At 38.1% G+C, this 27,303-nt stretch overlaps 8 protein-coding genes across 8 annotated transcripts; 2 read left to right on the top strand and 6 right to left on the bottom strand.

Moving 5' to 3' along the window:
- Positions 1–22: 22 nt before the first annotated feature.
- Positions 23–550, bottom strand: GCK72_023997 (uncharacterized protein; the record flags this gene model as incomplete). Its single annotated transcript, XM_003117674.2, has 3 exons — positions 23–167; positions 215–432; positions 476–550. The coding sequence occupies 3 exons, from the start codon at positions 548–550 to the stop codon at positions 23–25; spliced, it is 438 nt and encodes a 145-aa protein (XP_003117722.2).
- Positions 551–6,871: 6,321 nt separating this feature from the next.
- GCK72_023996 (uncharacterized protein) lies at positions 6,872–7,839 on the top strand (the record flags this gene model as incomplete). The annotated part of the gene is made up of 3 exons (XM_003118406.2): positions 6,872–7,014; positions 7,549–7,618; positions 7,690–7,839. 3 exons carry the CDS (start codon positions 6,872–6,874, stop codon positions 7,837–7,839), a joined length of 363 nt encoding a protein of 120 aa, XP_003118454.2.
- Positions 7,840–9,782: 1,943 nt separating this feature from the next.
- Positions 9,783–11,880, top strand: GCK72_023995 (uncharacterized protein; the record flags this gene model as incomplete). Its single annotated transcript, XM_053735673.1, has 9 exons — positions 9,783–9,902; positions 10,092–10,211; positions 10,258–10,651; positions 10,696–10,834; positions 10,882–10,999; positions 11,152–11,302; positions 11,352–11,462; positions 11,513–11,649; positions 11,704–11,880. The coding sequence occupies 9 exons, from the start codon at positions 9,783–9,785 to the stop codon at positions 11,878–11,880; spliced, it is 1,467 nt and encodes a 488-aa protein (XP_053579239.1).
- Positions 11,881–12,573: 693 nt separating this feature from the next.
- GCK72_023994 (uncharacterized protein) lies at positions 12,574–13,847 on the bottom strand (the record flags this gene model as incomplete). Its single annotated transcript, XM_003117793.2, has 6 exons — positions 12,574–12,763; positions 12,813–13,114; positions 13,161–13,285; positions 13,334–13,496; positions 13,544–13,685; positions 13,741–13,847. The coding sequence occupies 6 exons, from the start codon at positions 13,845–13,847 to the stop codon at positions 12,574–12,576; spliced, it is 1,029 nt and encodes a 342-aa protein (XP_003117841.1).
- A 1,589-nt stretch (positions 13,848–15,436) lies between these two features.
- On the bottom strand, positions 15,437–18,264 carry GCK72_023993 (uncharacterized protein; the record flags this gene model as incomplete). Its single annotated transcript, XM_003117887.2, has 10 exons — positions 15,437–15,618; positions 15,663–15,780; positions 15,833–15,996; positions 16,044–16,179; positions 16,225–16,355; positions 17,315–17,396; positions 17,473–17,670; positions 17,713–17,895; positions 17,939–18,141; positions 18,195–18,264. The coding sequence occupies 10 exons, from the start codon at positions 18,262–18,264 to the stop codon at positions 15,437–15,439; spliced, it is 1,467 nt and encodes a 488-aa protein (XP_003117935.2).
- Positions 18,265–18,788: 524 nt separating this feature from the next.
- Positions 18,789–20,025, bottom strand: GCK72_023992 (uncharacterized protein; the record flags this gene model as incomplete). The annotated part of the gene is made up of 7 exons (XM_053735672.1): positions 18,789–18,920; positions 19,042–19,266; positions 19,311–19,388; positions 19,461–19,511; positions 19,554–19,689; positions 19,736–19,864; positions 19,910–20,025. 7 exons carry the CDS (start codon positions 20,023–20,025, stop codon positions 18,789–18,791), a joined length of 867 nt encoding a protein of 288 aa, XP_053579238.1.
- Positions 20,026–20,099: 74 nt separating this feature from the next.
- Positions 20,100–20,459, bottom strand: GCK72_023991 (uncharacterized protein; the record flags this gene model as incomplete). Its single annotated transcript, XM_053735671.1, has 1 exon — positions 20,100–20,459. One exon carries the CDS (start codon positions 20,457–20,459, stop codon positions 20,100–20,102), a length of 360 nt encoding a protein of 119 aa, XP_053579237.1.
- Positions 20,460–22,943: 2,484 nt separating this feature from the next.
- Positions 22,944–27,031, bottom strand: GCK72_023990 (uncharacterized protein; the record flags this gene model as incomplete). Its single annotated transcript, XM_053735670.1, has 10 exons — positions 22,944–23,180; positions 23,228–23,548; positions 23,598–23,790; positions 23,837–24,281; positions 24,535–24,785; positions 24,838–25,159; positions 25,351–25,642; positions 25,690–25,839; positions 26,449–26,530; positions 26,916–27,031. 10 exons carry the CDS (start codon positions 27,029–27,031, stop codon positions 22,944–22,946), a joined length of 2,409 nt encoding a protein of 802 aa, XP_053579236.1.
- Between the last annotated feature and the right edge of the window lie 272 nt (positions 27,032–27,303).

The raw sequence follows: 27,303 nt of genomic DNA, 5'->3' as shown, positions 1-27,303 counted from the left end.
TTAAAGAAAACAAAATTTTAAATTAGTTCTGATTGGTTTGATAGCTCCCAAATAATTTTTCCTGGCTGCTTATGACACTGGTGCTCAATACTCGTTCGGCATCAAATTCGTCGTCATTTTGAATGTAAAAACGACGAGCAATGCAGAGAACAAGTATGATTCCACTTCTAGAAGTATATTAAACAATTGAAAAAAATCAGTTGTACAAACTTACATAGAACAAGATATGAATACAATGATTTGAATCAATCCGTATTCTTGCACAGATTCAGATTTGATGCTCTTGTTTTTTATTTTATCGTATTCTTCCATGGAAAGAGCATCCAACTCAATTACCATTCTGTTTTCAAGGTCAGCTAGTTTTGAAAATGTCAAATCGGGCAGAATATTAGTTTCTTTGAAAATCAATGATTTGGTTCTCATTGGTTTGTTCTGAAAAATATATATTGAGGGTAAAACAAAATAATTGACCTACTTTCAGTATCCAGCAATAAATAAGGAATAGGAGAAAAAGAATAGTGCAGACCACAATACTTCGTAGACGGGTCATTAGTAATAACGATCCGTAATACAAACTTGATTTCAGCAACACTATTCAGAAACAAGAAGATGTGACAGTAGAATGAAATAGAGTAAAAGTGGTTCCTTCTTTTGGGAATGGGACAAAGATTTGAACCAATGGATGAGACGGAAGTAGTAAATATAATTTCAAGAACAACGAGCTCAGTTGAAAAGTTTCTGTGCAGTAGAGAATAAAAAGTGATCAAATACGTTTTTTTTTTCTTCTTTCTATCTCTTTTAACTTGCCGCCCAACGAAGCATGTTCAATTTCATCACGACGCGTGGAACATCGGAAAACTCGCAGTTGGATAGATAGATATGTAGAGAAAACACTCAAGTTCTGTTCAGTTAGGCAAGATGAATAAAAATTTTGCCAATTAAAACTGCTCTCAAGAGATGTTTTCCGCTTGTTTTTGCCCCTCCTTCTTCTCAACTATGTCGATGCACACATTTGTCTGATAGTAGTCCAGAACTAAAAAGGGGGACTAACAATTTGGAACAAGATTAAGCCAGATGCCAGTGCATTGGGAAATTTCGGAAATGTGAAAATGTGACAGCTAATCCAAGCATAGGAGCAGCGCATCCCTAAATGTGTTACATTGTTCTTACATATCTTCTATTTTTGACATTTGCCGTATCCCTTTTCTCAGCCCAAAAGTTACAAAACCACGGTTCTCCAGACTCGTTTTTCCCATATTGGAGCAATTCAATGGCATTGCGTCAAAAACGACATGAGGGATTAGCTGGAAACGAATATATGCGCATCATAGACATGTTATGTGTTTTTTCGTCGCCGCGCCGATACAGCCGTTGCTGGTTTTGGCCTCTTCTTCTAAAAAATGACAAAGCATTCTGAAGGATATGAAGAAGCTCGAAACGAGACCAACGAGAGAGAAACAAGTCTTCCGAAGGCCGACGGGATGTCTTCAAAACTACCAACGACTTCTTCGTGCCCTTTGGGACATTGGTGTTTTTCTTCGAGAGACACTCTTCTTCACACTCTATCATTTCTGCATTATCTAGTATCCCAGTGTGCAGTAACATGTTGCAATTCATCCTCTACCACTTTGCAACTCACATCGGTTTCCTCTTTGTTAATCCGTTTCTTCTTCTTTCTTCAAAACGTCGTCGTCTTCTTGTGTGGTCAATGCTTTCTTAAGAAACTTTCACACCCTATTCTTCTCAATTTGTTCAAAGTTTGAACAAAAAATTATGAATCCCTTAAAACAATGACTTTAAAAGTCTAATTATTCACCGATACTGTTAAGATAGAAATAGTACATATTGACTGTGTATAACCTATGTATAGAAATTTGTCGCTCTTATGGCAGATTACTGTAGACAACTACTCATGACAAAATAACTGTCATAAGCTAGATGTGATTATCAAAGAAAACTCAAAACATCTATTGGTTTTTTGTTCTAATCAACAAAAATTTGAGATTTCAACATTTCTCTTCTTGATGCTCTACGAACGTGTCCTTTCTATATACCGCTTTCCTTTTTAGAAACATATCACGCGTATTTTTCTCCATCTGACCTTTTGGGCTTGTCTCTTTCCTGTCAAAACGTTTCAAATCTCTTGTCTCATCCCATGTTGCAAAATAAGAGGCTCTGCGAGATATATGCATGAAATCATCAATCATCCCAACGAGTACCGCAACAACACACTAGCCATACTAAAATGTGCCATCCACTAATTTCAAACATGTAAGCTCCATGAGATTTGCCCTTTTCTTTCTTTCAACCAATCATATTTTATTTCTCCGCATGGAGCTTTTAGATTGGCGAAAGGGTAAGATTTACAATCATGATTTTATGTTTTTATGACTACAATACGCAAGTAATATGAAAATTGAGTCGGCCACGAGTAGAGATTTCCTCTATTTATTTCCATCGCTCGAAAAAAAGAAGAAGCAATTCAAAGTGAAGGTCTGAGCGGTGTCCCGTCTTCAAATTGGGGGTGTATGGGGTGGCTCACCGGTGCTGAGCATGTATATAAAAATAACGACATTCAAATTGAGTAGGTCCCTGCATAAAAATAATTATAGTTTAGGACCACTCAAGCAATTCCTAATGCGTTTGTCTCCGTTAAAATTGTATCCCCTTGAATGGGTTTTTCTGTTTTCATTTTCAAAATGACAGTGTCCTAGAATTCTTCTTGAAAAAAGAACATCCCATTAGTCAACGCCATCGTCCATACATTTTCTATTAGTTTGTTTCCAAAAGAAGAAACAAAGTCTAGTAGAACTTTTCGAGAGTTTCAATTCTAACCACAACTCGAACTTCATTCACTTTTCATCTTCCGGCTCGACTCTTTCGGCGACATCAAAACGTCTCGCGTGGCAATTTTGCTTCTTTCTTTCTGGTTTTTCAACTAATTTTCAAAAACTGAAGAGTCTTTGTTTTTTTAGCTCACCCCGTTCTGTTTGATGGGAATTTCAAAAGTTTTCAATTTTTAAACCACTTCAAAAAACCTTTCCCTATCATCCGGATTTAACGACTGCTTACCGAAACCCAATTCTGAGTTTAAAATTCATGAAAATCAAACCGAAACCAACTTTTTTCCAAAAAATTTGTTGTGGTCTTTGTTTTTGCAAAATGGAAAATTGGTTCGTTACCTTACTTTGATCAAGTCCTTGTATTTTTAGATTATTAGTTCAGTATGAACGCATTCTGTGTGATTAAAATATTTTCAGATCAAATAAAGACCAAAATCAATCTTGTATGAAATTCAGCACGTATTCAATAGGTAACATATTTAATCTACATGTATAAACTTATCCAATTTCTTGCACTTATCCGTTTTTCAACCATATTCACGAGAAATTCCCGTTATTCCAAACAAAGCTTGTACCTAAAATCCAAGTCGATCATCGTCACTTTGACGAACTCAACAACAAAATACTGCGGCAAATGAGTGGAGGCATTAGTAAATCTAATTCTGATGCCCGGAGTTCTTCTTCTGCGTTTCATTTTTCCTTCGCTTCTTCTTCTTCTTCCCCTTTTTTACACTACCAGATTTGCTTTTCCTCTTCCGGACACTAAACAACACACTTTTACCCTCTTCTCAACTAATCGTTCATATTTCGAAGGGTGGCCCCACCAACCCCCGTCCGTTCGTTTGTCACTTTATGTTTTCCAAGAAAAGCTGCTCCCGTTTCTTTCTTTCGTATTTTTTTCTACCGCACACACGTTGATTCTATGCTCTGTTTCACTTTTAATTTCACGTTGTGTGGATGAAAAGTGAGGGGTTTCCTTGTGCTTGACAGGAAGAAAGGGAGCGACACGATGGGCGCGGCTTTCTTCCCTTCAGGAGTCTCAGTCAATTGTTTTGTGCACTGCCGTCAAAGAAGAAGACGTCGATGACGGGGTCACCGATTTTCACGCCACCGCTACCTCTATTGTTTCCCGTCAGATGTTGGGGAGCACAACTTGTTGGAACCTTTTTCGTTTCACCCATTCACTTTGTTTTCAAAACGCTCACCTTTCCACCTTTTCAGGGCTTTCTCTGCACAACACTTGTCTGACAATCCAGCAATGCGTTTTCAGAAAAATCCGAAGGTCTAGTATTATTCACTCTCATAGATTGTTTGCCCAAGAAACTATACTGATCATAAAGTCTTCAGTTTAGATCTGAAGATGATTACTGTAGGATGCTGTCAAGAATTGTAGTAAGACACTGTCATACTATATATAAACCATCTACTCCACCCGTCTTAAATATTTCTAGAGCTGGTGCCGATAGCAAAATTCTTGTATCCTTATGATTAAATGCAAAACTATTTATGTCCTTTTTTCACAAAACAGTTAAATTTTTCGTGCCTATACTGAAATTCTGTCTTATGATATGTTCGTTTTTAGTATATTCCGATTCTCAGAAAAGACTCACATTCCGATGAAGAAGTTGAGAAAGCCTATTCAAAGGAATGCCTCAAAAATTAAATTACACGGTAAACTGCTTCTCGGGAGCACAATAAGAAGATATCTAGATAATACCTCAAAAAGAAAGTAGTGTATAAACAAACATGCCGAAACCGTTTCTAATGTTCATATTTTCCCGTATTAACTATAAAATTATTGTTAATCTTCCCTTTATCAATATCTGAGTTGTTTATATTCAAAGTTCTTGGAGAAATAGAAAAGCGTCTAAAAGCTGTGGCAAAGAGGGATGTGCAGATCAATGCGCTAATCCGATAGCCCGATAATCCAGCACCGTTAAACCAAAATAGATAGGAAATGGAATAGAAGAAACCGGAAAAGGTGAAGGAAATCGATTGCTAAGCAGGATTTGGTTGAGCATGAAGCTGTGAACCAACTCCTCCCATTTCCACAATCTCTTTCCTGTTTTTGGTTGCACTTTGCCCAAAAAAGTGTGGGTGTCCTTACCAAAAACAATGGAATGTTTCAAATGTGATTGAGTGTCTCACGGATTTTCCGTCAAACTTTTTTTGAAACATCAGCACATTCTTTTTGTGCTGACAGTGTTAGAAAACGTATTAAAAACACATGAATTGTTTTCAAGCTATGCTAAAAACCAGTTACTGATTTCAAAACGTATCTGATAGTTTTTTTTTTAAATGTGAGCTAATCCTTTTTTTTTAGTACAACACACGTACATTCTGAAGTTATTCTACCCACATGACACAATAAACACAATAACCTGTGTTCCGCTTCGAAAAGTGAAACGGTTGAGATTTGAAACGTTATTTGATCCATCTTGCGTCGGCGAAGATGCTCTTTTTCGAAAGAGAGAGAGTGCCGATAGAAATAGTGCGTGAGTGGCCGGAAAACAGGCAGATTCCATTTCACCTTCTTCCTTTTCCCACGAGCTCATCTTACCGAAATTATCGACCATTACGTTGATGCTCTCTCTACATTCTGATGACCCCGACAACACTTGTCCAATGTTTTAAATGCTCTTTTCTCATTATGGTCATTCGTTTTTTTTGTTTCTTCTCGGGTAGGTAGTGACGACGAAATTCATAGAGAGATATCTAGTCCAACATAACATAAACGAATGAATATTCAATTAGAGAGCAAATAGTTCAGTAGTAGAAAAGCTTACATTAGACTCTCTCCATTTCCGTTTCTTCCAACAACACACCGGATATTCTCGTAATTAATTTCTAGCTTTGGGGAATACACACTTTCCATCTGTTTTTGAGTCTGTTTCAGCTTTCATTATCATATCAGTTTCATCATCGTATTGAATATCAAGCAGTGTCACAAGTTCCGACATGATTTCCGGAGCCGTTTTTTAATCGGGATTAGCGTCGTTGCTCTCGCTTTTTTTTTCATATAACAAAAATAATATGGTGAAAAAAAGAAGATACTGGATGATATGTGCAATTTTGATGGATTTTCCTCATAACCATTCCGAATAGCCATTCAGCCTTTTCTCTTAACTTGTCTCGCTTCACCGGGTTTCTACTAAAGCAACTCACTTCTCAAAAGCAACTTGTCTTTTCTCTTTTCCTTCGTTTTGTTGTACAATGTTCTATTCTGAAATACTCTACACTTTCTCATCGGGACTAACATTATCAATGTTGAAGTTTTCAGCTGTTGACGGATTTTCACTTTAAGCTGCTTCTGATTTTAAAGATTGTGAAATCAAGAAATGAAACACCAAACTCCCTCTTCTCAAATCACGTAAGGGCAAGCTTAGCGTTTTGGAGTAGGCGGATGTTCCTATAACTGTAACAACATTTATCAAATTAATTTATTAATCGATCATTAAACGCTCAATCTTTTCTAGCTCTGAAAACTCAATAACGCTAGATGAAAACAATTGAATTCTATTTAAACTTCATATTCCTTCTTTCTCATTCTCAAAATTTTTATTCTCCACCGCCCCATAAAATTTGTCATATTGTGGTGTGGTGGATCCTCTGACAAACGGCACCTCCCTATCCCGCAATTTTTACGGCCATCCTCCTGTGCCGTACATCCTTCTTGATTATTTATTGCGGTCCTACACATGTTCGAAGCAATTTTTTCTTCTGGTTGAACATCAATCTTTGTGAATAGAGCAGTTTGGTGATAGGAGCTTTTCACCACTGCAATGGTTTTCTTCGTGTTTCACTATTTCTTATGCTGACTCTGTTTCTTTGATATGAAACTACTCGTTTTGCCGTTCTCGTTTTTTTGTTTGTTCCATTGTTTTCTAAGAAAAAGCAACATAAACCTGGTGATTAGTTGTCAAAAATATAGGTTTTGCTGTCTCTCTTTTTTTCGTAATACCTAATTACCCAACGTCTATTTTTCAATTCTAATTCGGTTTCTAATTTGTTCCAGACATCACTCCAGTATGGAATTCGTTCACCTGCTCGCTTTAATGTTGGTTTTAGCTTGGAACTCAGATGTTGTCTTAACCAGAAACGCAGTTCATCCAGTACGGCATGATTTGGCATTTGTTCACACGTTTGATACAAAAGAGATGTGCATGTCAAGGTAAGAAGAAAAGATTGGAAGACGTAGACAACATTGAAAAAATATTGAATTCTGAAACTGCATCCATACAACGAATAAGTTATCACAAAATTGGAAGAAAATACCAGTGAAAATTAATGAACAATCTGATTCTCCACTTATGGAATCTGGCACTTTTGTATATAGCGAGCAATGTCATGTTTTAAGGAAAATACTATCTTATTGGAGATTTTTAAAACATTGTACTTTTCTAATTCAAAATGGTGAAAAAACGCCTATAAAATTAGTTTGAATTGTTAGAACTGGTAGCGTTTTCACGGTTGCTCTGGAATATGATTTAAAACTATTCAGATAGCTCATTTTTCGTAAAACACATAGTCTTTGACATTTATTGCTTATTATTCCTTACCTCACAATTTTGCATCGCTAAGCTTTCAGTGTTTACCAGAAATACATTTCAGCAGGAATTATAATCTTTATGAAAATGGAAATATAAATACTTGTGAGCTACTACAATATTTAAAATTGGTTACTTCCTAATTTCCTACTTTTTAGATGCCGCATCGGTTGCACTCAACAACATTCAGAAGACCTAATGATGCCACGCTGGCACTGCCCTCTGCAGGTTTGACTTTTCTTCTCCCTTTCTCCCTCATTTCCTCATTTCTCCAACCAATTTCATTTTTATTTCTTCAGGAAGAAGACGAGAACGATGTGGAAGAAGAGGAGAAGACGTCGCTCGGAGGAAAAATGCTCATCATTGTCCCTTGCGTCATATTTGGTTCCCTTCTGTTTTTGTTCTTCTGTGTGTCGGCGATGCAACGATTCTGTCGAAACGACTACTAATCACTTCGCACTTCCTCTACATTTCTAACTGAAGTCTCATGGGAAAATGAGTGAATTCTATGAGTAAAAAGCTAATTAAGCAATAGTATACTCACAATCTTACATCCGGATTGAAATCCTTTCTAACTCACACTTTAAGACTTATGAAAAACCTCAAAAACCTGTTTCATATTCAATATTCAATATACTTTTCCAGTTAAAGCTACTCTCTAAGCACATAGCACAAATCCTCATTGATTATCCGTCATTTCTAGTCCCCATCGAAAATGCACTTTTACCAAGTGCACCTGTCAATTTCCTTTTCTTTCCCTTTTCCCTCATTAATGTTCTTTTCTTGTTAAAAAAACCAGTAATTTCTTGATTCATCAGTTAGAAAGTACATGCTGTAATGTAATACTATTATCGCCTCTGTCTTGTTGTATCAACAAGTAGTCTTCTACATTTCTTCGACTTCCAATAACTTTGTCGACACGAGCAGTTTCTTTTCTTTGAATGTTTCCTAGTTGTGATCTTTTTATGGGTTCCGGTGATTATTTTATTATTTCAATAATCTTTTTTTTTCTAAATATTTCTCAGATAATAAACAATTTTCTTACTTACTATCTCTTCATTAACAAAAAACAATACAAATAATGTCAGACCCTTCGAAGAGGCGTTTTAAAATCAAAGTTATCAGTTTTGAGTAATCATATGTCAAATCAAGTTGAATGACCTTGCTTTTCACTTTTCATAAGGAAAATATAGTCTAACCAAGAGCAATTTCTTTCAAACTTTTTTTGTTGTCCCCCAACAAAGCTTTGACATTTCCCAAACAGAAACAACACGTAGTTTCAAAAGTGCCACCTTGGTGTATTGACAGAAACTTTATTCTTTACGTTTGAAGCAAGCCCTATCCAAATTTGTTCTTTCTCTCCGGGCTTAGTCACTCATGGTAACAAGCGACTCGAGGTTTCCCTAGTTGCTTCTCCATTTACATGTCCCTTTATGTCTTCTAACGATTCTTTTTTTCCGTGTAATCGAGCCAATTTCTTCTTCATTCGGTTAGAAAATAAGAAACTGACTCTCAGTCCGACATATCTTCTTTTGCATTACAACGCAACATTTGCCCTCTCGCATCTGCAAATTATTAATTCGTTTTTTTTTTCCGTGTTACACTTCGCCCACGCTAGAGTCTTATCATCACGATATGCATTACAACTTATCAGCATAGTTATCAAAGTATTTGTAGAGTATTCTTCCAACTTTAACCCTTTCTCACATTATGAAATAATAAAATGAGGGGCGCACTCACGAGGGTTTGCGCGTAAAATAGTGGTGATGGCCACGTTGCATACACACGGCCGTGGCCGAGGAAGGAGAGAAAACTAGTACGCGGCGTGTTTTACTGCGCAGATTGGTAACCAGTTAGTCATATTTCTGTTAGTCACTCAGTAACTTCTTATTTTCTTCTATTTTTTCGAAAAATTATTCTCAATTTTTTTCGCTTCAACTGATCTCTGTCTTGTATCCCTTCTTATTGATACTTTATCAATCTGATGTAGTAATAGGTAACAGCTGTCGTTCAATATTGACAATCAAAAGAGAGAAATGGACGAAAGAAATTTTTTATAGCAGAACGGCATTGCAGCAAGCAACAAAAAAAACAAGCGCTCATGCTGTACGAGTCGAGAGTACATTTGATACCCTTTTCTCTTTTCATTCGTCTCTCACAACTCCGTCCGCACTCTCATCGCATTATTCAAATTCAGCCGATCCGATTTTTCCCTTATTCAGACTGGCCGGTTACTCTTATTTATGCGCCTTGGAAAAAGGGTTTCCTATGCTCTTTTCCCTTCTTTCTTCTTTTTTTCTTCAACTAATCTTCTTTTCGTCTTCTCGTACACAAGCTCTTCATTTTCTAAAATGCACCCGCATTCATTCCCTATAAAACTTTTATTTTTCAGATGTTGGATGCCAAACCGCTTCCAGCGGATCCAAGCGATTGGCGATGCGAAGATGTGGCAGTTTGGTTGAGGAAGATTGGAATGGCAAAGTATGCTGATTTGATTGCAATTAAACATAAGGTTAGATTTTCCTTTGTATAGAAATGCTGTAAGCGGGAAAATATTAAAGAATCTTAAACTGACCCAATCATCTAGTTTTTAAAATAATTAACAAGCGAAACTTCAAACTCAATAAAGTCCAATTACCCTCACCCTCCTCGCCTAAATTGGTTTGTGCCCTGCGCAATAGAATAATTATTGATTTTGCAGGTCGACGGCAAATGCCTCCTTGCTCTCACAGACACCGATTTGAAGGACCCTCCAGTTTCGATCAACTGTCTCGGAGATATCAAGAAAATTTTGTTTGGAATCGAGAAGCTGAGTCAGAAAGTGAGTAGATATTTTGAAATGTTTTCAATAATTACTGTGTTTTAAGTCTGTGGAAATCAGCAGTTCTCCGGTCTCTCGTCCACATCATCGTCCATCTCCTTCAAACGGACACACACAAGCGTGGAAGGGCTCAAAAGATGGGTTGTTGGTGGAATACAACGAACAAAATCATTTGTCAATTTCTGGAGAGGATGTCGTCACAACCACTCGTCGAGCCGAAATTGTTCAGGATGAAGAGACGTTGTTGGATACACTTGCAAAATCGTCGGATGGAACGTCCACGGTACAACTGATCTCACGGGAGGAGATAATCCGACAAGTCGAGAGACCCGATACGTATTTCAAATCGGTTGCTAAACTCCTTATCGCTTTTGCATACTCCTCGTTGTCGTTCCTTGCCACGTCATTTGTTATGGTTTTGGTTCATGACAGAGTTCCAGGTAGAAGAAATATCACGTTGAAAGTTCAAATGTTTGGTTTACAGATACGAAGACGTACCCACCTCTGCCAGATATTGTTCTCGACAACGTTCCTCACATTCCATGGGCTTTCGATATGTGTGAAACAATTGGATTGGTGCTTGCCGTCGTTTGGTTCACTGTGCTCTTCTTTCACAAAGAGAGGTATAACTTCGAGAAGTAGTTCAAATAAAAAACCTGAAGATTTTCAGAGTGATCATTGCCCGGCGAATGTTCTCACTACTTGGCACAGTTTTCCTTCTCCGTTGTTTCACCATGCTCATCACTTCATTATCTGTCCCTGGTATCCATTTGCAGTGTGAAGCAAGGGTAAGTAATACTGTTTCAAGAAACCTTATGTAAGACGCTATGATGATTCACTCGTGCCCAAAATAGCAATATTTGTGATAACTAAGCTAATTTCCGTAATAGCCTTGAAAAAAATTGTCTGAACCATTTACCGAATTAAAAATATATTTTAGCCCAACACTACAATGCAAGAGAAACTGCACAAAGCATTCCATATCTGGAGTAACCTCGGAATGTCATTGCATGGTGTTCGAAGTTGTGGAGACTACATGTTCAGCGGCCATACCACTGTCATCACCATCATCTCTCACTTCATAACCGAATGTGAGTTATTTCTGTGGGGCTTGCAAAACAAATTCATATTTGATTTCAGACACACCAGCGGATTGGACTGGTCTTCATACCTTTACTTGGGTTCTTAACTGCTTTGCAATCTTCCTCATTCTTGCTGCTCATGAGCATTACAGTATTGATGTCTTTATTGGTAAGAATAAAATGAGTTGGTTTTTGAGCTAATTGCTATGTTTCTTTCAGCATTCTACATCAGCTCTCGTATGTTCCTCTACTACCATGCCTACGCCTACAACCATGCTGGAATCACTGCAACCGACTACCGTATGCGAACATGGTTCCCCCTTGGATGGTTCTTTGAGTACGGATCACAGGGAAAGGTAAGTATTACTTGAATCTTGGAATTAGATAATCTAGTAACATATACTTTTAAGGTTGAGAACGAGTTCAGCCTCCCAATCAACATCCGAATCCCTCGACGCATTTTCTTCACCAAGACCGAGGATCCAAAGCTCTCACCCAAGTCGGAACCGAGTCGGAAGAAATCAGTGGTTTCTGTGAAACAAAACGGCAATGGAAACTGCAAACACCATTCCAAAAAACACAATTAGACACGTTTTTCGTCATCTATTAGTCAATTTTCTCTCCTTCTCTCACCCCAACATAATTCCTGTGCAGTTTTCGGGTTCCTAGGTTGTTATTGCTCTTTCTCTCAAAAGTTTAACAGTTTATGGGTACTTCCTTTGGCTCTCGCATCCCCCTTTCTCGTCTCCATCCCCGTATTTTATTATTGTTCGGTTTCGACAATCTTTGTTGCATAGTCACAAAATTCTACTTTTCGGTTTTTTTGAATCAATGATTCTACTTGACTTATTCTCGTATTGCTTGTGAGAAAATCTCTTTTATACGCACTTCATTTAGACAATAAATTATGAATTGCACTCAAATTTAATGAAATTACACAGAAGGGGACCAATTATCAGAATATCTGCTTTCAGACAAGTAAATTAATGAATAAAGTAGAGGATTATATAAGTTAGAGGTATGAAATGTTAGAAAAACAAAATTAAAAAAGAAAGACAACTTGCAAATTAAGATCACAGAAAGCGCTTACATATAAATAGGACGATTATTGAACTGTAGGTTTGGGGAACGGGTTGGAAACGAGCAGTTTCAATAAAAATAGAGATAAGTGAAAGTACTACGGAATAAATGTATATTAATTGACGGTTAATAATTCCAATTGTTTTGCAGTATGAACAAAGTCAGTGATAGTGAGATCGGAACAATTGACATGTCCGATTTTAACCCTGGAGGCGAGCTGTTGCCACATGCAACTTCACATAATACTCAATCGTCTTCATGAGTCCTTCGCTGAACGGAGTGGTGCATTGCCATCCCATTGCGTTGCGAATCTTGGAGAAATCGATGTAATAACGACGATCATGATACGGTCTATCCGGAATCGGGGCGAATGTTGGAGCCGTTGGTTCTCTGAAACATCCCTCGTGAGTTAATGCATTCTTAAAAATAAGAAGCTTACCTGTTCAAAAGTTTGCTGACAGTGCTGTGAATCATTTTGGTCAGCTCAATGTTAGTCATTTCGAAATCAGTTCCAATATTGTAAATTTCTCCTAATTTTCCTTCGAGAGCAACTCTGGTAATAGCCTCAGAGCAGTCCTCAACATACATCCAGCTTCTGGTGTGAAGTCCATCTCCCATAAGTGGGTACGGTTGTCCATCCAAAGCAAGTTTCGTGAACTTTGGAATGAGCTTGGTGTGGATTTGACGTGGTCCGTAGACATTGTTCATGCGGACCATCACGTATGGAAGCTTGTAAGAGTGCTGAAAAATACTTTTTGACGACTATCGTGACTATTTCAAAGGTTACCCAGTAAGATCTAATGACCATCTCGCAAGCAGCTTTGCTAGCAGCATATGGGTTAGTTGGGTTCGGAAGAGAAGCTGATTCCGACTTTGGAGTAGTGTCCTCGAATGAATCTCCGTAGACCTCATCTAAATTTTGGTTTTTAGTGAAGTTCCAAAATTTCCATTTTCTGATACCTGTGCTGATATGGACGAGCTTCTTAACTCCCTTGTATGGGCTGTTGACAATGCTCTCAAGGAGAGTGGTGGTGGAGATTATGTTGTCCTGAATGGTACCAATTCTGTCGCTGTAAGACTCATCGACGTGAGTGATGGCAGCAAAGTGGATAACCATATCAACCTGAAAATTTTAGAATTATTTTTCATACTTGGAGAATAAGAACCAACCTCATTCTCTTGAAGAGTTTTGATCAAAGTTGGTTGATCCTCAAGTTTAGCCTCGACAAAGATGTATCTTGGCGATTCTCTGATCTCTTTCTCAACATGCAATGGGGAAGCTCCAAATGCCAATTTGTCATAGTTAATAAATCTGTAATTATATGAAAAATAGTTAAATGCTCAAGTTCTTTCAAATCATTGTTTACTTTGTGTTTTTCCATTTATTGAAAGTGAAGTTGATGTAGTTGGACCCAATAAATCCACAGCCACCGGTTATCAAAACGCACTTTGGTTCATCCCACGCGGAACCCATCTCACTTGGCGGCGGATCTGAAGAGATGTGGTTTTAAGCGGTGCCAAATGGAATACGACATTGTCAAGAGAAGACTAGAGGCAAAATGAGAGTGAACAGTGGGGAGAAGTTTGGTAATATAATTGATGACGACAAATGTAGCCGATTCTCGGCGACCGCGAGACAAGAACGGAGATTTAGAGTGGATATAAACTTGTTTCAGATTACTAGATGAGAGAATGATCTTGAGAAAGAAATTATCTCGTTTCAAAACAATGCGAATAATAACAACAATTTGAATTCATGTAATGAAGAATTTTCTTTGTATACGCAGTCTATGAACTCGATGTATGCCTTGGTGATGTCTCTTTCAAAAAAAAAAAAACAAAAGGCATCATTAAATATTATTGTGTTTCAAAAATGGCGCCATAGCAGAAGCACCTGAGAAATGAGTAGACCACATTTCGCCGAGAAGAACAACGCAATAAATGAGGATGGAACGAAACAAATGATGGCAGATCCTAAGTTAGGAGGCAAAGTCCCCGAAACTGGATTTTGTCTGTCTGCCTAGCGGGTTCATTGGCGGCGATGGTCACCACATCCACAAAAGTGGATTCGACTTATCACTTGCCGAAACGTTTTTTGCTAATAGTGTGGAAGGCGCAGACAATCAAGTTTTTGCCACTACCGCGCAATTAGATACATAGTGATTGCATTCGAAGATTATTCAACCGAAAAATATGGGGTATCGGAGAAGATTTTTTCTGATTAGATGAGGGGATTATCCAACTAGGATTGAACTACAGGGACCAGTCACCACTGTTCTAAAAATTGTGACACTAGGAATAAGGCATTGTGTTCAACTTTGTTTTCAGCAATTAAAAACTTACAGCATTCACTTCGAACTTTGCACTACAATGATAAATAATATCAACAAACAATACTGTTAAAAACAGTGAAAAAGCTATAAATGGAAGTAACCAACGAAAATTCTGTTCAATGAGAGGAAGAATGAAAACAAGGGTAGGAAGACGCCACAGCGGGTAATAAACTAAGTCTTCAATGGGTAATCAATTCGAGATGCGGGTCAGAACTTTCACCGAATTCGTAAAGAGTCGAGAGACTAATAGTCTAACAGGCCACTCTTTTTTTTTCAAAACTGTGTCTCGTCAGACTCCTATAAAATCAAAAAAAAAAACTTACGATACCCTATTCTCAGGAAAATTCTTAGAAAAAACGTCGTAAAAGCAACAAAATGGTGAAAATAAAATCTAGTGCTGATCTTTTATACTGAGGCACCAGGTTTCGGATGGCATTATCCGTGGCATCCACCCTTTTGTCTTTTTCGTTTCTTATCCCTTATCAAAAGTCAAGTGGCAATCCAGATTTCTGCGTACAAATCGAAAAAAGGACATCGGTTGAGAAGACTGAATCTGTCCTACTCTGATTCTGTTTTTCATTCACATACCTATTGTGTTCAATGCATTTTTTCTTGGAAAAAGTTTCAGCGTGTTAATTTTCGAAAAAGAAACAAAAAACAGGTAAAGTAAAACTAATATGTTATTAATAAACTATTAGATGATTTGAAAAAATATAATAAAATAATTTTATCAGCACTTCAAAGCCTTTTTAATATTTTCTGTGACATGAAAAATGGTGCCATGGCCCGGAACAATCCAATCCACTATGCAGCCGTAGCGCCTTCTCGAGTCTCTTTGCGCAATAACATCCGCTGATAATGGTTGCCACATCATTGGGTGGTCGATATCTTCCTCTCGCATAAATAAATCTCCTAAAAACAATGATATTTCTCAGACAGTATTCAGAATGACTAGCCTGATACAAGTACGTCACCACGCCCTTTCACATCTCGAACAACAACTCCAATATCATCTGATGTATGTCCACGACACTTGACTAGCATCACATTTTCAGATAAACTCATTGTATCATTCTAAAATTGTTTAAAATATGGAACTACCTCTTACAAAACAGGATACACTTACCTCAAACAACGCAGTTAAATTGAACTTTGTTCTCTGATGAGAGTACCATCCATGGTAATGAACAGCATCGGGAAAATCATGAACACCTCCAACATGATCTGGATGACCATGTGTGCTTACCACAATATCAACAGATGCAGGGCTTAATCCATGGGATTCTAACGCTGGAATAAACAATTGAGGCTACTGAATAAACCTTATTGTGGTTTACATTGAATTAGTTCAGTTCTCGCATTGATATTAGTTCCCAGTCCAGTATCCACAAGAATACTTTTAACTCCATCTTTGACCAATGTGATCGTTGCAATAAATGTATACTGTCCATCAACGGTTTGTTCTGCCGAACCCTAAATTATCATTTCATTCGTTGTCAGCAACAGTGTTATCTTTACGTTTCGTAACACAAAAATCTGAGGTTGTTGATCGCTTTTCGATGTCTCCAGTTGTTTGAGTATTTTCGTAAGTTCAGTGCTCAATTCTTTCATCCGTGTCTCATATACCTCTCGAGATTTTGGCGGCAAATCTGAAAAATGTAGTCCGTCTCGACAGAGAATAATAGTCTTATTCATGTAAACTAAACCAAGATTACTTTTTTTCTGTGATACAACTAAATGTCCTTTACCTACATTTTTTTTTAATATTCTATTTCTATTCAGATAAAAGTGCAACTCTATTTTCCGATCAAGTGTCCAAAATGATCTCCTTACGAAGATCTGTTTCGTTGATATTCAACATGCTTTGTGCTTTACGTAATAAATCGAGGGATTCATTTTCGATGATCGTCAAAGTGACGTACATGTTCAAAACACCTCTGCGCAAGACAATCTCATGATTCCTGCTTTATATAAAAACGAGTCTTACTGTCTTTTTCTCTTTTTTTTACGTTAGCTTCTCTTTTCTTTTGCCTCTCATCTTCTTTCACGTCAACGTACATCCACGAGATGCGCCTTTTCGAAGAGAGCAAGTTTTTATGGATAGTGAAGACCGTCGTCGGCCGACGACGACTTCATTTGAAGGACTTCTGGTTTCGTCTGAAGCAACGGAGAAGAAATGCGGATGCGTTGTGGAAAACCGGCGGGCGATCGGTTGTCTCTATTTTCTCTTCATCTCTTTCTTTTTTTCTTTTCGTTTCTCATTGGATCTTCTTATCCCCGCCAACAAAGATTACCCCCTACAAAACGGCCCTCAATCGCGTAATGCCGTCGTCTCTTTGTCTTGACTCTGCCAATGAAAAGTGAAATGCTTCAAGATAATGTTTACGCTAAAATAGAGTGAACCAGACGAGAAATATTTGTTTCAGACAGGGAACCAGCTAACGAAAAAGCGAAATAGATAGCAATCTTATTTCATTTTTTTCAAGTATAAACCGGAATGATGTTTCTGGCAAACTATTCAATCTTTCGATCTGTTCCGTTTCATGGATCAAAATCTTGCAGGGATCGGAATGTTTTCATTTACAGAAACGCTGAGTAGTACACTTACTGATGTTTGTTTTTGATTTCTTGGGTGCAGTTTTTTCTTCGCTAGTGAATCTCTGCATCGGTTTCCATTTGTTTGAGTTATTCTGAAAATAGGTACTCAAAATATTGTATGAAATCGGACAGGGAAGTAGACACAAAGTGCAAAACTATAAAACTCACAGAGTCCGTGTCAAACGTCACATCTTGATTTTCCTTGGATGCTGTTATAATTTGATCAGGCAGTGCACTTTGGGTAGATACAGGTGCCCGGTGTTTCTGCATAACTTCTCCCGATTTCTTCCTAGCTTTTGAATGGGTTTTAGATGATTTCTGAGTTTTCACACCATTTTGTTTATGAGATCGTCGGTCGATGAACATCTAAAACAGGCCGTGGACGGGGAATATTGTATCGAAACTTACTTGAATCATACTCGCAAGTTGCTCGTAATCCTCCACAGAAGGTTTATCATCTGTTATTTGGACCTGTGGTGGTTTGGATGAAGGCTTCGGTTTCTTCTTGGATGCAGGAGTAATAATCTGGGTTATCGGTTGAGGAGGTGTTAAAGACATCAAAAACGGTTCAGCCTTCTTTTTGTCTGGTGACTGAAATTGGAAATTAAGTTATAAACACAATTTTGAAACATACTGAAATCAATCCTCCCTGGCTGACAATCGACGGATCATTAAGATTTATTAATCCGGACCCTGTCCCAGGCATATCAAAATCGGGACCATCTTCTAAGTCCAATGGAATTCTTTCTACAATCGGACGACCTCTTCCTCTTACAAAATCTCGCAAAACTTTGAGTTCCCACTCATCTAACTGCTTCAAATCTTGCTTCGAGATTACTGTAAAGAGATGAAAACTTTATTGGAAGAAAAAATGAAAGTGTGAAACATACTATAATCGGTGGCATGTGTAGAATAAACGATAAAGGTGGGGATCAGATGGAGAATAAAAACGCATTTCATTTCATAGTCAAATTGGTAACGCTTCAAGTTTTTCGCAAGAAAATTTGACTCATCAAAAGGTGAGAGAACGCGTGTTTTCCGTTTTCCCTCATTGAATGACCTCGTTTGATCGGGCCGACACACTTTTGTCAAGAACATACACTCATTGGTGTCCGGGAAATACTTGACTACAAACCGAGAGTATGACGATTTTCTCGGGCAATTGAGAATGACTTTCGAGAATTGTTACTGTATTAGATGTATGGGGATGAGTAAAGCGGAGCATCAAGAACAGTTACGGGGCGCGGTTGGAAAATGGAGAACATGAAATGATTGAATTAACAACAAGAAGAAAATGAAAATTATGACAAGATTAGAAAACTGAATTGCCAGATAAAAATTAAGACGGGAAACTATAAAATAACACGATGAGCACAGTCAGAATTAGGTTTAAAAAATATATATTGAAAATTGAGAGGACTGTGCTGGAGACAGATAGGTTACATTTGATTATTTGAAAGTTTCGAATATGAGCTGCAGTAGAACTATTCAAGAGTTGTTCCTTCAAGGTTCCTCTCAAATATGACGTCACAGCACAAGGCAAAGGTGAATTCGACGTTGGTGGTTACAGTAGCCTGGATTAAGTGTGCGTAAATCTTCTGATCCGGTTCAAGTCCCTGAAAATACAAATTTAGTCTGGGCAGACATTTTTTGAGTCAAAAGTGCAACGGAAGTTTGCACTTTTACACGACTTTTACATTTTCTGTGCTATCGTAAGAATCCTATTTTTGTAATCACCTCGCGGAACATGCTTTCTATGAACTCAGCAACAGACGCCACCGAATTGTCGCCGTTGATCCATTTTTTGTAGTCCGGGAAGTATTCCGAGAATCTGATTATCGAAAGTTTCTTGGCCAGAAGATCAACTTTGTTGAGAAAAAGCATGAAGGTTGACGTGCGGAGGAAATGGTTCTCGCGGATCGATCGGAACAACTCAACGGCCTCATCAAGACGGTTGATCATCTGAAATAACGATTGATCATCTGAAAATTACTCCAAGTCCCTACCCCTGGTTTCTCGACTCTCGCTTTGCCAGAAGAACGGACCATTATTCGGTTTTGAACTTTGTTCAGTGACGATTCCCACTAAAATAACAAATCTTACTCTAAGGACTAGAATAGGAGAGATTAGACAGAATGTCTCAAGGAGACACATACCGATGATACAAGAACAGCAGGTATCGACTGTTTTCGTAGACCGTTTCCCTCCTGAGAAACTCTTCATTTTACATGCATCCCAGCCTAGCTTACCACAAAAGATTTTGGCTCTTCCTCGGTCGTTTGGTTGAACGAAGCCAACGAGCATGTGAACATGACCGCGGTAACTCCCTCGAAGAAGTGAATCCATTTACGACGTTCGGTTTTTTGACCCCCAACATCGATGAGACTGAAAATCAAACGGAAAGCTACAGTACTACAGACAGCAAACCAACCGAATTGTATGTTTGGTATAGTCAAACGATATCTCATGAACTCCGAGAGTAGTTTGTCTCATGTGAATAAGATCTTCCGGTGTTGGAATGTAGTTCGCAACCGCAATTCTGTCCAGGTTTGGAAAGAAACTGAAATTCCAAGTGATCATACAATCAGGTGACATTTTTTCATACTAATGAATATGATCTGGAACCGCTGGATGACAAGAAAAACGCTCGAAGAACTCCTTGATACAAGTATAGTCACGGACGGTGTTGATGATTTTAAGCTCGTCCACTTCTTGCATCATTTCAATTTTCCCGGACTCATGAGCGAAAAGTTTGATGACACTCTAAAATTTAAATTTCTTAAGCTAATCCTAAACTAAAAACATTCCTTCTCATCTGGATGGACATTGATGTCAGAATGGAGTATGATGTTAGAAATATTTTTGAACGCGTCAATGATGTTGTTTCGAATGACAAAGATAGCATTGACAACCTCCGTCTCGTTGAATCCATCGAGATAATTGACTCTACAATACGTGTTCTGTTTGTCTACTAGACGCGAGTTCTTGAAAAACCTCATTTGTTTGACTATGGTACTCTTTCCAGAGTCAGAAATTCCGAGAAGAAGCATTTTTACTTTCCGTTTGTTGGCCTGGTTTTCCATCCGGATTTGAGACTCAATCTGACGGTTCTGGCGCTCCGCGTCGCGTTCGGGCTTACACGATGCTAGACCCATCTTTTTTCTTATTTTATTATACGGTAAAACTGAAATTGAGTCTGGTTGGTATACAAATCAGTTGAGTGGAAGTAGTGCTCCGAATGAATGGGAACAGATTTCAAGAATATTTCTCAAGAAAAAAAAACGAAAAGTCAGCCTGACGATATTTGTGCATTTTTAAAAGATACGACCGGATTGTTTATTAAAGTTTCTGGAGGTGTCTTTTAACTTTCACATATAAACTGAAAAGGAGAACGTAGTCTTCACGATTTTAATAAAAAGGCAATCAGCGTGCTGATTGAAATGTGAGACTAACGAGCTGCTTCGCCTTTTGGAGAAAATAACATAATATGAATTATGATATGATATGAAATACTGGTAAAGTCAATTAAAGAATTAAAATGGCTATGGTCCGTACAAAATATAATTATGAGACAGTTGCATGATTTGAATGACAGCGAAAAGAAGAATAAAGAAAACACACATGGAGAGTTTGAGAATACGGTATGAGACCCGCCAGAAAAAGTTTCTACAACAGAAAAGTTATTTGTTTGACAGTAGTAGCTATGATTTGTATATGTCCAGAAATAAAACAATTGGTCGGAACAATCGAATCTCAGAAAGTTGGAAAGGCATTAAGCCTCTAAAAAAGAACAAAAGAAATTGAACAGCTTCAGAGAGAAAAAAACAGAGAAGAGGAGTAAAGTCGAAAAGGGTGGAAAAAGTACTTGGACTGAATAAGATAATGAAGACGAATAGCTGATAGGATTGAGATGGCTCCGACTCCGCCCACTCAGACTTCGGTGCCTGGCTCTGCCTCTTCTTTTGGAATTTCAGATGGGTGGAGCCGTGTTCGACGGTGTCGGCTGGCAGAGTGGATGTTTAAATTGTATCATCCGCGAAAATAGAGGTAAAAGGACACTCTGTTCTGATGCCACACAAAGAATAGTGCAGAAGAACTTTTAGCATTGGAATATTGTAGAATCAAGAATTTTATTCATGTGACGACATAAGAATACATGCTCTTCAGAAAAATAATTCAAAAGAGATAGGGGGCCAATTTCCAGAGAAAATAGTACTTGCTGCAGTTGCAGATCTAAAAAGTGTGTTCACCTGTAGAAGTGAATAATGAACACTAGTTTGCTAGAACATTCTTTTATGTCTCAAAGTCTCAGACATTCTTCCAAGCGAATATTTTGCATTCACAAGTTCATTTTCGATAATCTCACTTTTTTAGTGTCTGCAATTTATTCAACCCCAAAATCGTTCATAATCTTCGTTCTTAGTCTTGTGTTCCCCTCGGATTATCAATCAAAATTAAAAGCTCAATGAGGTTAACAGAAGTCTAAGACTTCGAGTTCCGTGTTTGTAGGCGCACGAATACAATCGACAAGACACTCAGAACAGTTGTTTTGTATCATTAGTCTTCTGTCTAACTATTATTGTATTTTCAAGGCTCTGAAAGTACAATAGAAGACGGCAAAATCTGGAAAACAAATTATACGGTCGACGAATGTGATGGCGTCATCAGAATAAACCTCACATATCACGAAGAGCACCGAAAATACAATACCAGAAGATACCCACGTCAATAGACTGGTCGTGTTTTGTCGTACAGACGTTCAAAAATCTTAAAATGGTTTCAAGATTAGTGAAATCCTTTTCTTAAACTGAATTTCATTACATCCAAACCCCGATAAAAGCATAGAACTCAAACCATTGGAACCGGTATAACAAGATTTGGGTTTTTGAATAATTACGTTAAACCTGTACTGAAACGTTTATGTTTCATTTGGTTCGCATTTCAGTGGTTGGTGCATTTCCGATCATTTTTTGTCAACAATTCAAAAGTCACAGTATTTATCAAGCATGGGAAAAGAAAAACGGGGGGTTTCGATATGAGAAACAGTTCGAAATGAAAACTTAAAGCGTCGAATTGCCGTACAGCACCGAAGCTTTAAAGCTATCGAAAAACTTACTCACTAAGAAAAGATCTTAAGACCGGATGGTGGATGGAATTGGATGAATGAGAGAAAATATAAAATTGAACAAAATGATAGAAATCTACTCTAGGACCGGAGAAAAGTGATGAAACAAGTTGTTGAAAGGATACCAGCCTTTGAGAACGGATTTTCAAGGGGAACATATGAAATAGTGCTAAAGATGAGTGACATGAAACGAAACAAAAAAAGAAAAGAGTAAAAGATAGCAAGAATGCGACAAAGAAAAATGACAACGTTTTTGTAAAGAGTTTTTTGGCAAACAAAACTGGAGCCGCCATGACTAGGATGGTGTCGCTCATATGACGGCATGGAAATGCCCGTATGAAAACGATTAAAGAAAATTAGGATAGAGAAGGTTTCGGATAGGCAAGTACACATTTCTGCGCCTAGAAAGTGATTGGGAACTCGAGAAAATACGTAAATGGGTAAAATGGCAAAACAGTGGGGGAAAAGCAAAAATGAAGAGAAAAATGTTAAGGTGAGAGAAATTAGAAGAATATTACTGCGTAAGATTTGTTTTTTCTTCCGGCTCCAATTCTTTTCGTTCAACAAGACTAGCCTCCTCCAACTGATGTTCTAATGGAGGTGCTCCAAGATGTGCATCATCGTTAAGCGTCGCTCCGAAAATCATTAAGACCACAATGAGGATAGCTAAAGTGATGATCTGGCCACTGATAGTGAAAGTGAGGAAGAGATTGGCAAGATACTGGTTTGAGTACATTAGGCATCCACCGCTCTAAAAGAAATAGCTTGTTTCCCGACAATTGGTAGGCACTAGCTTACCGAGCTTCCACAAGAATCAGATTGATATTTGATGCAAGAGACATCGAACATCCATCCAAACACCACTGGAGCTGGGATGGTTCCAATCACTCTGATCATGATCCACTGAATACCCAGGGCAAATGACCTCTCATTATAGTCAACTGTTCTCAGAATGACTGAGATGATAGGTACGGCAACGGCGAAGGTACAGAAAGAGAGTGGTGCAAACAGCAAGAGGAACCATAATAGTTCAGTACACTGTGGTTCGCATACTCCTTTTTTGACAATCCTTGGATGGTTTTTCGTGTTATTTGGAACGCAGGTACACTGGGTGTACTCCTGAAAGTATATATTTTTTGATAAATTGTAAAATCTCACAAAAGCAAACCTTCAGGGAAGCCGAATACGACTCAGTACATCCTGCATAACACGGAGAATAGTAAGTAAACTGTCGACCATCATCCAATTCGGCACACACCGGTCTATATTCCGATGGGTCACATGTGCATTGTTTGTTGCATGTATTCACAAGTTCAGGGTCTTTGCTATAGGTTTCATTGTGGTAGTCAGGAATGGATCCACTGAAATTTGAAGATTTAGTTTTCAGTTACAAAAACAATAACTCACTCGAATTCTGGGTACTCGGAATCAACTCCTACTAGTGGAGCATGTGGACAATAGATCAAATACATTGGAGAGAAGAGAAGAGAAAGGAAAATGAGGCCAATTGCAAACTTGAGCATCTTGCTGCTATTCAATCGGAAGTGATTCACTATTCCTCCAGTAACCATACATCCTAATCCGGCCATTGGAACCATCACACAACCAATCAACAAGTTGGCTTTGCTTGGACGTACGCTGAACTGTCTCTCAAGATATTTGGACATGAACGAAGAGGCTCCAGTGACAACCAAACTATCAATTGCCATAGCTAAAGTAATGATCATGAACAGCCAGTTAGTCAAGATACGGTAGATGGCAATTGGGATATGGCGGACATCCAGCCAAATTTTGTACCACAGTGGTCCACTTCCACGTGCTGGGATTGAAGAGTAAAGCAACGAAGCTTGTTCTGAAAGTAGCATTCTTATGTTAGTTTATTCTTGTTTTTTTAAGTGTTATATTTAAAACATCAGTCATTACAGTTCAGGAAGAACTCTGTACGTAAATCTTGTCCGCAGACACTAGATTGGTACAATTTCATCGTTTTCTAACTACATCTCATATACAATTTTTATACGCGACATTAGATATTGAACGCGTGTTCGGAGAGCAGTAAGACTCAATGATAAATGTCAAAATGCCTCATGGGGGTGGATGATTACCTGGTAGTGGAGCATCACTATTGATTGCAGCAGTCTTATTTGAACCTGGCATTCCACAACATTCTGGGGTCCTGCGTCGGTTTGCCACTGCAGCATCGTGAAGACGAGTGCGATGGAACTTCAATGATGCTGGGAGTACTTTAGGAAGTGAAGCAAGTGGGACAACAGCCACAAATCCAACGAATGAAGCCACTATAAATGACAACCACCATGCTCCAACCCATGTCGGATCAGTCTCTCCTGAAGAAACTCTGGAAATCAGGTCATTTATATGTTTTCTCCTTCGTTTCAGTCATTTCTTACTTCAAAATCTGCTCTGGTGGCAGATGCCAAAAATCAGTATGGTATTGTAAGGATACTGATGCGCCAAGAAATCCGATAGCTGGTCCGAAAACAGCAAATGAATAGAAAATTCCAACGAAGAGAGATGATTTAGCAGTTCCCACATTCTCATCGATGTAGGAGACACCGATTGTGAACAGTGGAGTTGCACCAATACCATGAAGGAAATGAGCGAAGCAGAACAGGTAGAAGTAGAAGTTTGTTGCCGCATGTTGAATCTCTCTTTCACTTTGGCATGCGGTTTGAGCCAAGGCTTTTGGTGACGTCATGTCATTTTGAAGGACTGTAAAATTGTAATCTGGTTTGTGACTCATTGCTACTTCCAGAAATGTTTGTAAACCATTTTATAACAACTTCTCGAACATCAAACAAATCTGATGAGTCACAATGGACAACTTTTTTTAGTTGATGTGTTTGTACAATACTTGAATACTCGACGAATTGAAACGTCAAACCCATCAAAACATAACTTACAACTTTCAATTGAACATGTGCCGTAGGACATATTGGATTGGGAAGCTGAGTACGAATCTGACATGACATGGGGAAGAGAAAAGATTAGAGATCCTAATGCCATGCAGGCAAGTCCGGCGGCTAGAACTGCCGGTTTACTGTGACGACCTCCGAAATAAGACACAGGGATGCAGAACAGCACGTAGCCAAAATCGTAGAACTGCACAATTCTTCCCATGTGACTTGTACTGAACTTGAAACGTCGTTCTATTGAGGAAATGGCAGATGGAACCAAGCCGTTGACAATCAGACCCTGAAATAGAATATACTTGAATTCGCTTCCTCAATATTAGTTTATACCTGTATACTACAGTATACACAGAGCAAGACAATCATCGGAAACTGTTTTCCAAGCCATTGTAACCATCGCGGTCGGTACTTGCCAATTCCACATTGAGATTCTTCAGTGAGAACCGTCATTTCTCGTTCGATAATTTCGTGTTGTTGAGGCTGAAATATACAAAAAAAATAGTATAAAGGAAGATACATGATGAACGGGAGGTCAACATGAGGGGAGAAATGAATAGATGAAAATAACTCCCGCCTACATATTTTCAGTGAATGTATGACACATCTTACAAAATTTAGAATCATACTAAACATACAAACTGTAGAAACATTCTCATAACTTTTGGAATAATTATTATAAATGAGAAGTGAATAACAACCTAACCTAAAAATATTCGATCAAAAAACTAATTAGAATGCTCCGGAAAAAGGAAAAATTCCAAAAATGAAGAATAAATTATTGTTTATTGGACCATAGAAAATAGAAAAGTGCCCCCGATAACCTCATTTGAAGAAAAAACCAATTAACCCAATGTTGCGAGCATTCTATTTTTTATTCAAAAGGATATCATCATAAACAAAACACAAAAGATGCATGAAAAGAAGAAATGGTCTTTTTCCTCTTCATGAGATACTCTCACTCTAGAAATGGGGGAGAGGGGGGTTCAGAAAAAAGAGAAAAAATACTGTTCTCGAGGAAGAAGACCTTTGCTCGACAGAATTTCGTCGAATTTTCTTCTGGAAAAGAGAGAATAAACAAAAAAAACTTACTGGCAATTGGAATTCTTTCCTTCGGAGAGCCTTTTCCATATGTCGGGGTGGTACTCCTTGGGACGCTTGTCGCATGTGGCTCCTGAAAAGTTTTGAAAGTTCATAAAACATCCGAGAAAAGTGGATTTGAAGAACATGATAGGGTATTTTGGCCTCCCCAAAAAATTTGAAGTGGGAGTTATTTGGGATGTCACTAACCCGAGAACAAAGTACGCGTACACAGAAATGAATTTCTGTGAAAGTGAACAAGTACCGTAATACCTTCTGGAGTGGAATGAAGCTGAACTGATAGTTTTCCGACGAACTTCACTGTTTAGAAATATGATACTCGACTATCAGTATCTTTCTAAACATAAAATTCTATCATAACCTTGGATTTTAACACTTTTGAATCAGAATAGCTTTTAGAATGTTTGGTTTTTTCTAATATAAACATAATTTTTCAAATTCACAGAACATTGAATTACCATTTACTCCTCGTTGGTTTTGATGAATGATCTGATCGCAAATCACCGGGACATGAGCGTGTTTCTGCATCGTCTGAGCAACCGACTGTTGCTTCGTCGACGCTTCGGTCACCCATTTTTTGAATGAAATGTCACTGTGTGTTTTATCGACCCGATAAAAATTTAATACATCTAAAAAAACGGAAAAGTTTGCAAGAAATCGTGGGTGTAAGAGTTTGCAAAGAAGAGGTGGCAAATTGGGTTTTACTTTTCATGATGCTAATTTCTGAAAGTAGTAGAGAGGAAACGAAGGGGGAGAAGAAGAAAAGATAATGAGTTCAATTTTAAAGAGTGAAGGGTGAAAAGAAGAAAGACTCGAGAAAAACCGGGAGTGACGAAGGACAGAAAA

Source organism: Caenorhabditis remanei, chromosome X (genome assembly GCF_010183535.1).
Source record: "Caenorhabditis remanei strain PX506 chromosome X, whole genome shotgun sequence".
Lineage (NCBI taxonomy): Eukaryota > Metazoa > Nematoda > Chromadorea > Rhabditida > Rhabditidae > Caenorhabditis > Caenorhabditis remanei.
The sequence above is the reverse complement of the archived record's forward strand: the minus strand, read 5'-3'. Positions and strand labels throughout refer to the sequence as shown.